Genomic DNA, 13012 nt, shown 5'->3' with positions numbered 1-13012 from the left:
TGGCTCTGATCTCACATCTGGCATTGAGTATCTCCATCCATTGTTGGGAAAGCATAAGCAGCATATCCAGGGTAGAGTGACCTGGTCTGAATCCAAATTGATAATCAGAAATCGAGCCATTGGAGAAGAGGAAGGATTTAATGTCTGAAGCGATGATGGATTCCATAACCTTGCTGATGATTGGGAGAAGGCTAATTGGTCTGTAGTTGCAGGGATCAGTTTTTGCACATTTTTTTTTATACACAGCGGTCATGTTTGCTGATTTCCAAGCAGATGGCAGATGACCTTGAGCAAATGCAAGGGTGAATAAAACAGAGAGAGGGTGAACAAGAGCAGAGGAGCAGGTTTTTAGGACACGTGGGCTCATGCCGTCTGGACTGGTTGTAGAATCAGAGTCGAGGTTTGACAGAAAGCTCTCCACCTTGTCAGGAGAAAAGAACAAAAAATAACAAGGAGTCCAGGAACAGTTGGGTGTGACTGGGTAAGGTGGGGACAGAAAGCGATGGGTTTGGGACACAATATTTCGAAGCAAACACAGAGGTTCGGCATTTCCACGTGCAGTGTCAGCAGTGCGGCCATTTGAGGTAAGGGAGGAGGAACAAGCACCAGAAACAGACTGAACTCGATGCCACCAGGATTTGGAGGAGGGAAACAGGTTCGAGAGTTCAGACTTGAAATTAGGAAGATGTTGTTTTCTGGCAACCTTCCATACCATTGCCATCTCAATATGTTAGAGCCATTTCGTACCCAAAGAAGATTTTGATTCTATTTTCTCTGCAATCTAAAAAGTTAACAAACGATGACGTCACTTCGCCCTCTACACCGGAACCGGAAGCGCGCACTGTGATTCAACCGGAAGCTCGTGTTGTGCTTCTTCGAATCGCGTACGGATATGGTGTACGCGTTTCTTGTTCACACGGCCACTCCCGGTGTGTGCCGGATGTTCTACTCGCAAGTGTTCGCTGTGGATGAGATTCTTGAAGAGGAGGAAGAGGACTATGACCGAAGAAGGCTGTTGCGGAAAGAGCGCCTCGCAGCCGTGGCCAGGTGATCACGTGGCTTTGAGCTGGGGCGGGGGCGGGGAGGGTCGGTTTGTCGATGAGAAGTGGTCGCGTTGTGTTGCTTCCGCTTTTGATTTGCACCGACTCCTCACGTATGTAATTATTATATGGCAAATCGCAAAACCGAACACTTTTTAATATTGTGAGCCGACATCAAAGCGTCCTCGACCGTACACATCGACTCTTAATTGTCTGCGTGGCAAAAAAAAAAAAGAACGAACTTCCTCATGCAATGATGGCGTACTCCGTGATGCGTCGACGTACCTTGTTTTACCATCTGGTCTGATCTGATATTCCGATGAAAAGGGAAATAATTTTTTCATATATATATATATATATATATATATATATATATATATATATATATATATATATATATATATGAAAAAATTATTTTATTATTTTTTTATTATTATTATAAAAATTATTTTATTTTATTATATATATATATATATATATATATATATATATATATATATATATATATATATTGTGTTTCATCGACTCCGAGAGGATTTGATTTAGGAATCTGAAGATTTTCAAGAACTATTCAGGATTACCTTGACGGTGTTTTTTGAACTTTCGTTTGATTTCACTTGAGAAATAAATAAATAAATTTCCCACCCATCTTTGCATTGTCTTCCATTGGAAGGGATGAGGTGAAATTGGAATTATCGGACCGACTACTGTAGCGAGATACCCGTGCTATACACGGGAGGGGTTGCACAGCCGGTTCGTGAATGACTTGGGCAAAAAACAAGCTCGAATGAGCTTAGATCCTCATCCTCTTAATGATGACGTCATGAAAACGAACATGACGTCATTGTGATGTATCAGGTTTGCGATAAATGATCTGTGCTAATGCCCGGCTTGATTCCCGCAAACAAAATTCAAACGGCTTGCCTAGTTTCAGAGATAATGGTATCGGTGATTTCCATTAGCGGCGAATTTATGACGTCAACTTTTTTTCTAGGAAGCTTTCCCAAAATCGGAGATGGTTACTGCCTGCGTGTGGGCTTTCTGCATATACATGGAAAGTTTCACGAAGATCCGACGAAAACTCTGGGTTGTGAAACAAAATTGTCAAAAAATAGGAATGACGTCATAAAAATTGATATGACGTCATAGTGATGTATCATATGTGCGGTAATTCATCTCTGCTAATGCCCTGTTCGATTCCCGTAAACAGAATTCAAAAAGCTTGCCTAGTTTCGGAGATAATTTTCTAGGTGATTTCCATTAGCGGAGATATTTTGACGTCGTAACTTTTTTTTCTCGGAGGAATTTTCAAAATCGGAGATGGTTACTGTCTGCACAGGGTATTTTTACATATATACGCCAAGTTTCAGGAAGTTTCGATGAAAACTGTAGGCTGTGAAACAAAAAAGTCCACAAGAAGAAGATGAAGAACAACAACGTGAGAAAGATTTAGAGATCCTCCACGAGGACCGAAAAATGGCGAAACTACAAATGCCGAATCCGGTGATGTCACGGGTGGAACTCCTGGCATAATTTCCTCATTCTGCTTCAAACTCAACCCCTCTATATTTTCATTCAAACAGCAACATTCCAATCACAAATTGATACATATACCATTTAATATAACAAAATACGGTGTTACAAACACTCATGAGGTAAACGAAGAGAAACGCCATTCTGAGGCTGCATCCGGATCGAAAGTCCAAATTGTAATTATTGTATTGCGGTATTTATGAAACCTACCACTCACTTTAGGACTCTGGCTGAGACCCCAAAACGTTCCACACAATGTTTGGCAGGGCTTGCCCCAAAACTGAGGGAGTAATTCAGGGATGGACAGATAGACAGTCCTCCGTTATAATATAGATATAACCACGATGTATTATATATGCAGAAAGCAGTACGCATACGTTTGCTTCATGTAAGTAACCCGAGTTATTTTAATTTAATTTTCTGGAGCCATTAAGGCAACAGTCTGTTGCTTAAACTCCGCCCAAATAAAGGGACGTGTTGGAAGAATATGTTTCACACTTTGTTCGGTGGGTACTCTGCTGTGGCATTAATAATCATCAAGACAGTGACACCCCCCCCCCCCACGGCTGTCGGGTGCTTCCAGTTATTATGTTTCCGCTTGTTATATGATTAAAAAGCCCATCGGTGTTCACAGTTCAGGTATGGGAGCATGCGCCAGAACAGCGCGTCGCTGCATCGATTTTCCACTGGTACTCCAGGGGCCTCCATCTGGCCATCCCTCAAGCAGATGCTTGGCCCATCCCCATCTCCTTGAGATGCCGATCAACCTGCTGCAACCACGAGGCACATGGTTGGCTCATTGGCCTCCTCCACTTACGAGATTCCCTCACTGACAGAATTTGGTGATCAGGATCAGCATCAGGAAAACGAGCCACATGTCCATACAACCGAAGCTGACGGTCACAGAATATGCAAGGACCTGAAGATTCGGACTTTCGTCCTCCCCCACAGGCACCGGCAGCGCCACACCTCATGATCCATTGAATCCATGACTCCCCAGGTCCGTTGTCGTCTGACTCACAGCCAGCAGAGACATGAATATCACAGCCAAGGTAAGTGAATCTCTCCGTGACTTCAACATCCTCACCACAAACAGGTACAGACAAGATATCAGCATCCAATATGTCATTGAAAGCTTGGATCTTAGTTTTGACCCAGGAAACCCGTAATCCCAGCAGCTCCAACTCCTCATTCAGCACCTCATCAGCCCCCAAAAGGATATCTAGAATCTCCGCAAAGATGAATGCATCATCTGTGAAATCAAGGTCAGAGATCTTGACATTTCAAAATGATGCACCACAGCTTGATCTCTCCGACATCTTCCCCAGAATCCAGTCCGTACAAGTGCTGAAAAGTGTGGAGGCCATTGCACACCCCTGGCAAACTCCAGTGACAACTGGAAATAAGTCTGGGATGGTACCACCACATCTCACAGCACTCTCAGTACCAGAGTAGAGTTCAGATATCAGATCGATCAGTTTTGGTGGCACCCCACGAAGACCAAGAAACCTCCAGAGGGCATCCCAATTAACTGAATCAAACGCTTTGCAGATATCAACACAGGCTTCAAGCAGCCCCTGCCGAAACTCTCGTCTGCATTCGGTGAGGACCCGAAGAGCAAGGATACGGTCAATCATTGACCTCTTTGGTGTAAAGCCTGACTGCTCTGGATGCTGGTGCTTAAGCAGATGGTGGCAAATCCTATCAAGAATTATCCGAGCAAAGAACTTGCCCAGCACTGAGAGTAGTGTCACCCCTCGGTAGTTGTTGCAATCTTGGCGATCACCCTTCCCTTTCCAGAGAGTGACAACAAGGCCCCTCTTCCAGTCAGTTGGGATGATGCCTGTGTTCCAGGCACAGCAAAGAACTGCATGCAACGATACGAGTGCAGCATTTCCACCAGCCTTGAGAAGTTCAGCATGGATGCCACAGATCCCTGGAGCTTTACCCCATTTCAACCGGTTCACCGCAGCCTGTGTTTCCACAAGCGAAGGTGAAACACAGTTGATTGGAGGGTCAGCAACAGTGATTGTAACACCGCTGACATCCAACTCGACAGCTGGTGGATCAGCCTGGTACAACCGCTCAAAGTAACCGGCCCAGTGAGCCTTCACTTCGGACTCCTCTGTCAAGAGCTCACCATCCTCTGCTCTGACTGCAGGACACCGAGGGATGGGCTTGAATGAACGCAATGTGCAAATTCCCCTGTAAGCAGGATGAGAATCACTTGACCACAGGTGATGCTTTACTCCCTCAGAGATTCCTCGCACATCGGCCTCCTTGTCCACCCTTAGCGCATGTACAGTTTTACGCCTCAGCTCCCTGAACTGCTCAACTCTGCCATTCATCCTGGCCCTGCGACTCTGGTCAATGGTATCCAGTGTCCCTTGAGAGACAGAATTCTTATTTGCCCTGCGGTGAGTTCCAAGACATCCACTGGCAATATCAAGGATGGTGGTCTTGAACGCACTCTACAACTCTTCAGGATCTCCCAAAGCATCCAGATGCCGTAAATCTCCACTCAGCTTGGTCACAAACTCCTCAGCTCCCCTCTCATCATTGAGCTTGCCAACTTCCAGCCTTGGCTGGGATGGTCCCATTCTCCTGGATTTAAGGTGCAACTTCAGAGTTGCTACAACAAGCCTGTGGTCAGTATTGAGGAACTGAGCACTCCGGTAGACCCTGCAATTCTGGATCATCCTCCAGCAACAATCAACAAGCACATGGTCAATCTCCTTTGCCACATCGCCAGTGTTGGAATACCAAGTCCAGCGATGAGCGTGTGGGCGCTGAAATCATGAGCCGGCCATTCTGTCCATGACTTCTTTCAAAGTCAAGGAACTTAGTGCTATTCAGGTTCACAGTTCCAGATCCATGGGGACCACACACGTCTCATAACCATCCCTATCAGTTCCAGTCAATGCATTGAAATCCCCCAAGACGAGAAGTGTATCTTGCCTGGGGCACTGACCAACCACAGAGTCGAGCGTGGCGTAGAATGTGTCCTTCACGGTGAGGTCACTCCCCTCAGTTGGAGCATAAACAGAAACCAGGAAAATGACACCCAAGGAGTGACAAATCCTTCGTCTCATAATACGCTCGTTGATCAGTGTTACCTCAATTATCATTGGAGTCAGCTTATTGGACACAGCTACAGCAACTCCTTGGGCATGGTAACCATCAGAGCGACCAGACCAATAGTAGGTGTAACCACCCGCCATGATCTCACCACTATCCAGTCTCCGAACCTCAGAGAGTGCTGCAATACCGATATTTAAACACTGGAGCTCAGATGATATCAGAGACAGATGAATCATCCTCACTTACGGATAGGATTTTCCAAGCACCCATCCAAAGGGACCACCTCAGGTGAACCCGAGGAGACTGCCGTCTGGTGGACATCTCAGCACCATCCCGCCACACACCGCTGCAATCTGACCCAGGAAGTTTACCCCGTGCTTTTCCCCCTATCATCAAGTAATGGGGGTCCCAGAGGCTTTGCCCCAATCCTATCATCCAGTGAGCTGCCCTGCGAAGGGAAGCAGCACAGAAGATACTCCCACGGAGTGGGTTTTCAGTTTTCTTTATGTTTATGGGTTTTGCGGAATGAAGTGTTTTACGGTGGCCGGAGTGCAAATCCTACCACCAACCTCCTAGAAAAAGTCACCTAACTGCAGGAGGATATCCGCAGACACAATTGGGTACCAGATATGGATGGCCGTTGGCTCACAAGGAGCTCCTCCACTCTTTGACAGGTTTTCTTTTTCATCCTGCTCTGTGTCCATATCCATACATACTCACCAGGAAACCTGGTGGGGAAGATGGTTTACTCGCCAATAACCTGACCATGAAACCTGGTTAGTCCAGATTTACATAGTACCTACAGCAAGTCACATATCTAATCTGGCCTGACTGGACCCCATCCTATTCCTAATCTTCATAAATGATCTCTCTGACTCTTTGGAAAATCTGCTTTATCTATTTGCTGATGACTCCACCCTCTGCCGTGATATCTCTCATTCTTCAGATAGGCAGGCTGCAGCCTTTTCCCTCTCTTCAGAGCTTGAAAACAAAAAAAATCACAAACTGGTCAAACACTTGGAATGTCTTTCAATCATGAAAAATCTCACTCTTCAAAAGGACAGTCTGGTGAACCCTGCCATCTACTTCCTTAACGATCGTCTTGAAGAAGCTGTATCAAATGTTTGAGCCTCACTTCCAGCCCTGATCGTTCTTGGTCAAAGCACAGATCTCAGTTGGCCTAAGTCATCAACTGGACATCCTCCGTTGTGCGGTCTTTCCAGGAACATCTGAACTCTTATCCACCTCCAATACCTTCCTCCACAGTTTGATAGAGTACTGCTCTCCCCTCCAGGCTTGCACACCTGGCTCACATCTTGCTCAGCTTCACACCATGGAAACGAAAGCCTTCAAAATCATTGGAATTCAGCTGAGTATTTGGGCCTATGACTTGTCCCTCTGTTTTCTACCACCTCTTTTCTGGTCTTGCGCCCCCTACCCTTTCCGTGCTTTGCACCCCCTACCCCACCTGTAGGTCATACGTTTCTGAAGGTAGTAACCGGTTTGCCAGTACCCCTCAAAATCCAGAATCGCTGCTCACCTCCATTCATTTGTTCCTCTGGTTTTTTTTTTTTCCCACCTGTGGAACCAACAACGAACTTCCTGTCTCTTCAATCTTATTCTTCCCTCCAGGGCTTGAAGACAGCTGCTCACCACCAACTCGGGTCATCCACGACTTACAACGACGATCTTTTCGACTGCCATTAACCGTCCCCTCCCGAAGCCCATCTCTTTCTGCATTTCCAGTTTTTCCTTGATTTCTGTAATTTAGAGTTTGTGGCTGTATTCCATCTTGTTCACCCCTGTGTTCTCATTCTTCCCCACATCCCCCTTTTCTCCAAGTCACCTTCTATTTTGTCTGTCAACCCTGCTGTTGTTATGTTCCACCCCCTCCTCCCCCAATTTATGCTGTTCTTTTCCTTCTGTTACATCTTGATCCGTTCTCTATTCTAGCTCTTCCATGAGCCTCAACACTATTAAAAAAAAAAAATCCCACTCTGCAATGCATGCATGGCTGTCTGTGTATTTTAATGAGCTTTCACATCCAGGTTGTGCCGTAAAAATCATGGGATGGTTCAGGTATGTACATGTGATGAGCCGTGCCATGCTGATAATGGAACCGCCACAGTCCACAACACCTCGCCGCAGCACGACTCGCTCAGGGAAATGCAACGTCATTGATTCCACTGAAAACCTTTTGAACTCTTGCCACTTATTTACCTGCAATGTTACACTTAAAAATGTTGAAGCACTTTGCGACAGGTTAAATTTACTCTGACTGCTCAACGATAACTCCATTTTGGTAATCGGGTACATCTTAACCAGATAAAGTCTTAACTGTAATTGAGAATCTTGACGATCGACATAAACCACAGTTTAACATGAACTTTAACCTTTTTGTTAAGGAAAACAGAGTGAAATCCAGATTGTCTGTAAAAAAACAGGAGAACAAAGTCAAACAGGGTTTCTACGATGTGGGCCGCTTTGAAATCCTGATCCCTTTGTAGACAAGCATCAGGTAATTCAACCATGGAGTGTCCAGATAAGTTGTTAGGTGATTGTGTTAAAAAAAAAAGTTCTGGGGGGGGGGGTTGTAAAGCTGGAAGGAAGGGGGGGGGAAGGTGCCCAGTTACACTTCAATGTTATTAATTGCTGTTGATCAAATTATTGAAACCAGATGAAAGTTTGTGTATTTGATAAAGTTTTGATAAATTCTTCCTCTCTCAGTGGGCTGCTTTGATAGTTAAAGATTCCTTTCATTCCTCTGTTTTTTTTTTTTTTCTCCTGTCTGGTGTGGGTTAGAATCCCAGGGATGTTCATTCTCACCAAGCTGCACGTAAAAGAAACAGAATTTCTCATCACAATGTGTAGACAACATCGGTGCAGTGGAGTTTTTCAGCAGAGTGGACGGTGTTAGGACCAGGGGCCATAGCTTGAGGGTAAAGAAGATGAAAGTGAGGACAGTTTTAAGGCAGAAGGTCCTTCAGCCAGAGAGTGGTGCATGCGCATTGAAAGGGAGTGGCAGGTGGAGGGCTGGATAAGTTTAAATCTGAATTAGATAGATACCTGGATGCATTGGAGATAGACGGGTATGGGGATATTGGCAGGACTTGTCGGTCGTTTGTGTGTGGATGGATGATGGATTCTGGGGTTGGTGCAGCGCAGGCATGATGGGCCAAGTGGCCTCCGTGCGTGTGTGTGTGTGTGTGTGTGTGTGTGTGTGTGTGTGGGTGTGTGTGTGTGTGTGTGTGTGTGTGTGTGTGTGTGTGTGTGTGTGTGTGTGTGTGTGTGTGTGTGTGTGTGTGTGTGTGTGTGTGAATACAGCCATCGTACACATTGAAAAATAATAAAATCAAACATTTGGCATGTCTCGGACTGAGCCATCTTGTTCGTAGAACTCTTTTTGAACACTGAATGTTTTACTAGCTTCATCTCCACGTTTCCTATATTATCTTGCTCTCAATGTTTTGGGATAACACCATAGGATATTTTAACACACAGTGATTGCTGGGAACTCTGTAGATACAGTATTTAGATTTTAAAATTCAGGACCCGCCATCTGTTTCGGATTCCGAGGATTTTGGCTTCAGGTGTTTGTACCTCGGTGTTTTTTTGGGGTTTCTTTTTTACACTTTCTGTGATCCTTTCTCCATTTTGGCTCTGTCAATGGTAATTTCTTTTGAACTCTTTGGGGCTGTGTTTCCTTGTGGTGCTGTTTTTAATGGCCTGGTCGGATTTATTATTATTTTTTTTTTCACGAAACGTTTGGTGAACCGTTCTATGATCGGTAATACGTGATGTATGAATATAACTCCGACAGAGTATCAGAGACGGCTGTGGAAAGTTATTCGCCTTGAAGAAAGTTAAATTTTTGCTTTTTTGGGGGATATTTTCATTAATTGTAACAAACAACATCCCAGAATGCATGATCTTGTTAATTTTATTGCAAATGGAATTTGTAATAATATTTTACATGCCTTGCAGCATTATAATAATAGGAGTTCCCTTGCAAGGGACTTCAACATAGGTGGAGGCCATTTGGCCCATCAAAGTCTGCACAATGGTTGCCAACCTGGTTTTTTTTTTTTTTTCCATGCTCCATCCTTTTAAAATGTTGAGTATCAAACGAGGAAGCAATATGTATCGTTTTAAAAGTCTTTGGTATGACTCGGCCAGAGTTCGAACCGCCGACCTGCCAGACTCGGAGTGGATGCTCTAACAAATTACACCACATCTGGTATACGTATTTATTATTGAGACGCTACAGAAGATTACAGAAATCGACTTTCAAATCCTTAATACCGATACAATCTCATTACCACTGTTTTGTGTTTGCTGCAAATCATTCCACCTCAGACCTTTCCATGTGTTTGTGGCTCACAGACAGGTGCAAACAGCTTGCGTTTTAGCTGCTGAGGCAGACTACAGGCTGAACGTGGAGGCACAACAGCCACTTGCTGGGTTTGATGAGTCTCGGACCTTGGTGGCAATTGCAGAAGCGGAGACTGGCGCGCTGCGCCTCCCACCCGGTGATTTGTTCTCCCAGGAGCTGGCCGCCTTGTGGTTGGCTCCAAGCAAACTAGCACTAACATTGTTATGCGAGGAGCATGATAACCTGACTGTGGCTGAAATGGTGCTGCGCCGAATGGCTGCTGCCCTACTCACGGCACCGCGGCCTGACATGGACCTGCTAATGAGGCCCGAGCGTGTGGACTTGCTGCTGGATACAATGATGCCATGCGGTCAGCTCTTGTTCCTCAACCACCAGCTGATGCGCAACCTTGAGAAGGAGCTCATGGACGCGTAAATGGCTCGCTTGGCCTGGAAGATCATCTGGTGGTGTACACTGTGCCTTCCATGCATTCTTCAAATCCCAGGATACAAAAATATGCATGAGCTTGATGTAAACAATGAGAAAGAGGCTTGTAAAGTAAAAAAAAATTTTTTGCACTATATCACCATTTTCTTATAATCTTAAAGCAGACCAATGCCTTGTTGAAATTCTAATTTTCTATGTTCCATCAGGATATGCAAAGTATTGTGGAAAGGAAGAGAGGTTAAATGGCTGCAATCTAAGGGTCACTTCAATTGCTTTATTTTTGAAGCTGAGGACCCTCGTTCTGGAGGCGTGCTCACACGTCATCAATTGGAGTACACATTATCATGGTAAAACGATTTCGCTTTGGGAATGGAAACACCACTTTCTTCTGCACCTCACAACATCATGCTGAGATGCTAAATGACATGGAAAACTAAAAATAAAAGCTATTATTTATTTATTTAGCAGGGAGAAGGTATTCCTTCATCATTCACTTGTGTGATAGCTGGGAATTATAGGAAACCTGGTGACGCATTATGCAGCCACCATACCTGTCTTGTACGGCCACCTTTGAGCCAAGCAAAGGATGACAACCATGTGATGGAAGGTATGCAGATTCTTAGCGATGGAAACGTTCATAAGCAGTCGTGGACAACCTTGATTTCCCTTCCCCCAGAGGGGAAAGGAGCAATAACAGCAAAATGAGTGACTGGGTGTTATTGTCTTGCAATATATATATATATATACACACACACACTACATCAAACTATATGATATTGTATTTAAATGATTTTCACTCAAAGGTCCACAAAATGTTTAATATGTTTTTTATTAAACATTTTAAATAAAAGCACCACTGTAGTCCATTGGGTGGCACCACACCTTTGCCTTTCGGCTGTCTGATTCCAGGTTTTCGACTTCCAGTGGAATATAATCCAATTGATTAATTATTGAATGAGGTCACAGGTAGTGACCTGTATTGTAGACAACACAGTTCAGTGACATCAGGAGGCCCTGCATCGTGGAACACTTGTCATGCGTAGCCCATGTGGGCATTGAAAAAAATTCCACAATACTCCCCACAAGAGTAGACCTTTGTGACATTACTTTTTCCATTTCTTAAATCCCTTTAAAGTGTGGGGATGGGCTAACTTTCCTTAATTTGAAGTCTTCCCGATTTATAACCACCATGGCTGCCCCCCCCCCCCACCAACACCCATTCAACAGTGAGTTTTCAACGGAAGATCAGACGGTGTTATCAGTACGTTTCAACTTGTTTTCCCATATGTTTTAATCATCAATCAGATGACGGGATGGTATCCATGTGCGAGTGAATACACCTGATTCAACAAAATATATGATAGTCCAAAAGGTTGCTCTTCCACACGGTGGCGCTAGCTTGCAAATAATTACCCACAGCCTCACGACCTGCAAATGATTAACAGCAGTTTGCTCCAACTTTACCCCGATGGCAGGACACGCACCTACAAACGGACGGAATTTCACTCTCAAAGACTGAAATCAAACAAACGACTTGGGTTGAGACAAAAGTTCCAGCAAGTATCACGGTGTGTCCCCACAACCAGGTGCATAAATGAACAACGAAAAGGCGAATCCACCTTGAAATAACCTTTCAAGAGAAGCAAACGGTGAGTAAACGCGATTGTGATGGGAGTAATGTGAAAGTCGTTGATGCGGATCGACGACCTTTTTTGGGGGGGGAATCGCATCGCTGGGTGATTAATGCGGCTTCGGTGGGTATTATATTACACAACGGGCTATCATTTAACTCGCCAATGCTCGGGCCTTTCAAACCCGTGTTGGTGCATTTATTATCTCCCACTCGAATGGCAAACCTGTGGGAAGTTCACAATGCGCGCTGGTCATTGCCATTTCATCAATAACTCTCTTTCCATGCACTTAACGATACACCCAACCCCGATGAGTTTTGGAAAGGCCTGCTCTTGGATCTTCTTCCCCGTGTTCTCCTCCACCCCTCCTACTCCCTTCTACACGCCAGTCCCAGGAACACACCTTCATTCCTCGGCCGCTGCGAGACGCCAAGACGTGATTTAGTACTTTCATGTCAGGACAAAACTGCTGACAGATTCAGTAATCGGCAGGGCTGTGTTCTTTTGCAGGAGGAAGAAACATGCTGAGACTCCACTGAACAAGAAAAAAAGAAGAAAGTAATATTTTGTTTTAAAATAAATAAATAAAAATAAACAAGCAAAGAAGGATGCACTGATGCACACAACTCCATTTCAGCGTGGTATTCAATTTTGTAGACAACACAGTTCATTCCTCTTTTTGCTGTAATGTTGAATCGACTTGTCATGGTCGTAAAATAAATGGTTCGCGTTCCTTCGTCACTGTTTAAACTTTACGCAATAAGAGTAAACCTGTTGGGCAGAAGTTATGAATTGATGTGCACCAGCAAGTTTTATTTTACATAGGCCTCACACAGAGAGGAATCACTTTCACCATCATGCACATATAATAACGAGCCTGAAAATCCTCCCTGGGATATATCATAACG

General features: G+C 44.6%; 1 protein-coding gene across 1 annotated transcript; it reads left to right on the top strand.

The window, feature by feature from the left end:
• The first annotated feature begins 826 nt into the window (after positions 1–826).
• AP5S1 (adaptor related protein complex 5 subunit sigma 1) lies at positions 827–11339 on the top strand. The gene is made up of 2 exons (XM_085848067.1): positions 827–1047; positions 10038–11339. Exons 1-2 carry the CDS (start codon positions 893–895, stop codon positions 10459–10461), a joined length of 579 nt encoding a protein of 192 aa, XP_085704193.1. The 5' UTR covers positions 827–892; the 3' UTR covers positions 10462–11339.
• The last annotated feature ends 1673 nt before the right edge of the window (positions 11340–13012 follow it).

The sequence above is a fragment of the Eptatretus burgeri genome, chromosome 12 (genome assembly GCF_056783735.1).
Source record: "Eptatretus burgeri isolate ZD-2024b chromosome 12, Ebu_testis_v1, whole genome shotgun sequence".
NCBI classification, from domain to species: Eukaryota; Metazoa; Chordata; class Myxini; order Myxiniformes; family Myxinidae; genus Eptatretus; species Eptatretus burgeri.
Note: the sequence above shows the minus strand (reverse complement) of the source record. Positions and strands in the feature narration are given on the sequence as shown.

Bases quoted from the DNA above. Each gene is read 5' to 3' on its own strand.
- AP5S1 (XM_085848067.1), top strand. From the start codon at position 893: ATGGTGTACGCGTTTCTTGTTCACACGGCCACTCCCGGTGTGTGCCGG. The intron at 1,048-10,037 runs GTGATCACGTGG...TGTGGCTCACAG, and splicing joins CGCCTCGCAGCCGTGGCCAG to ACAGGTGCAAACAGCTTGCG.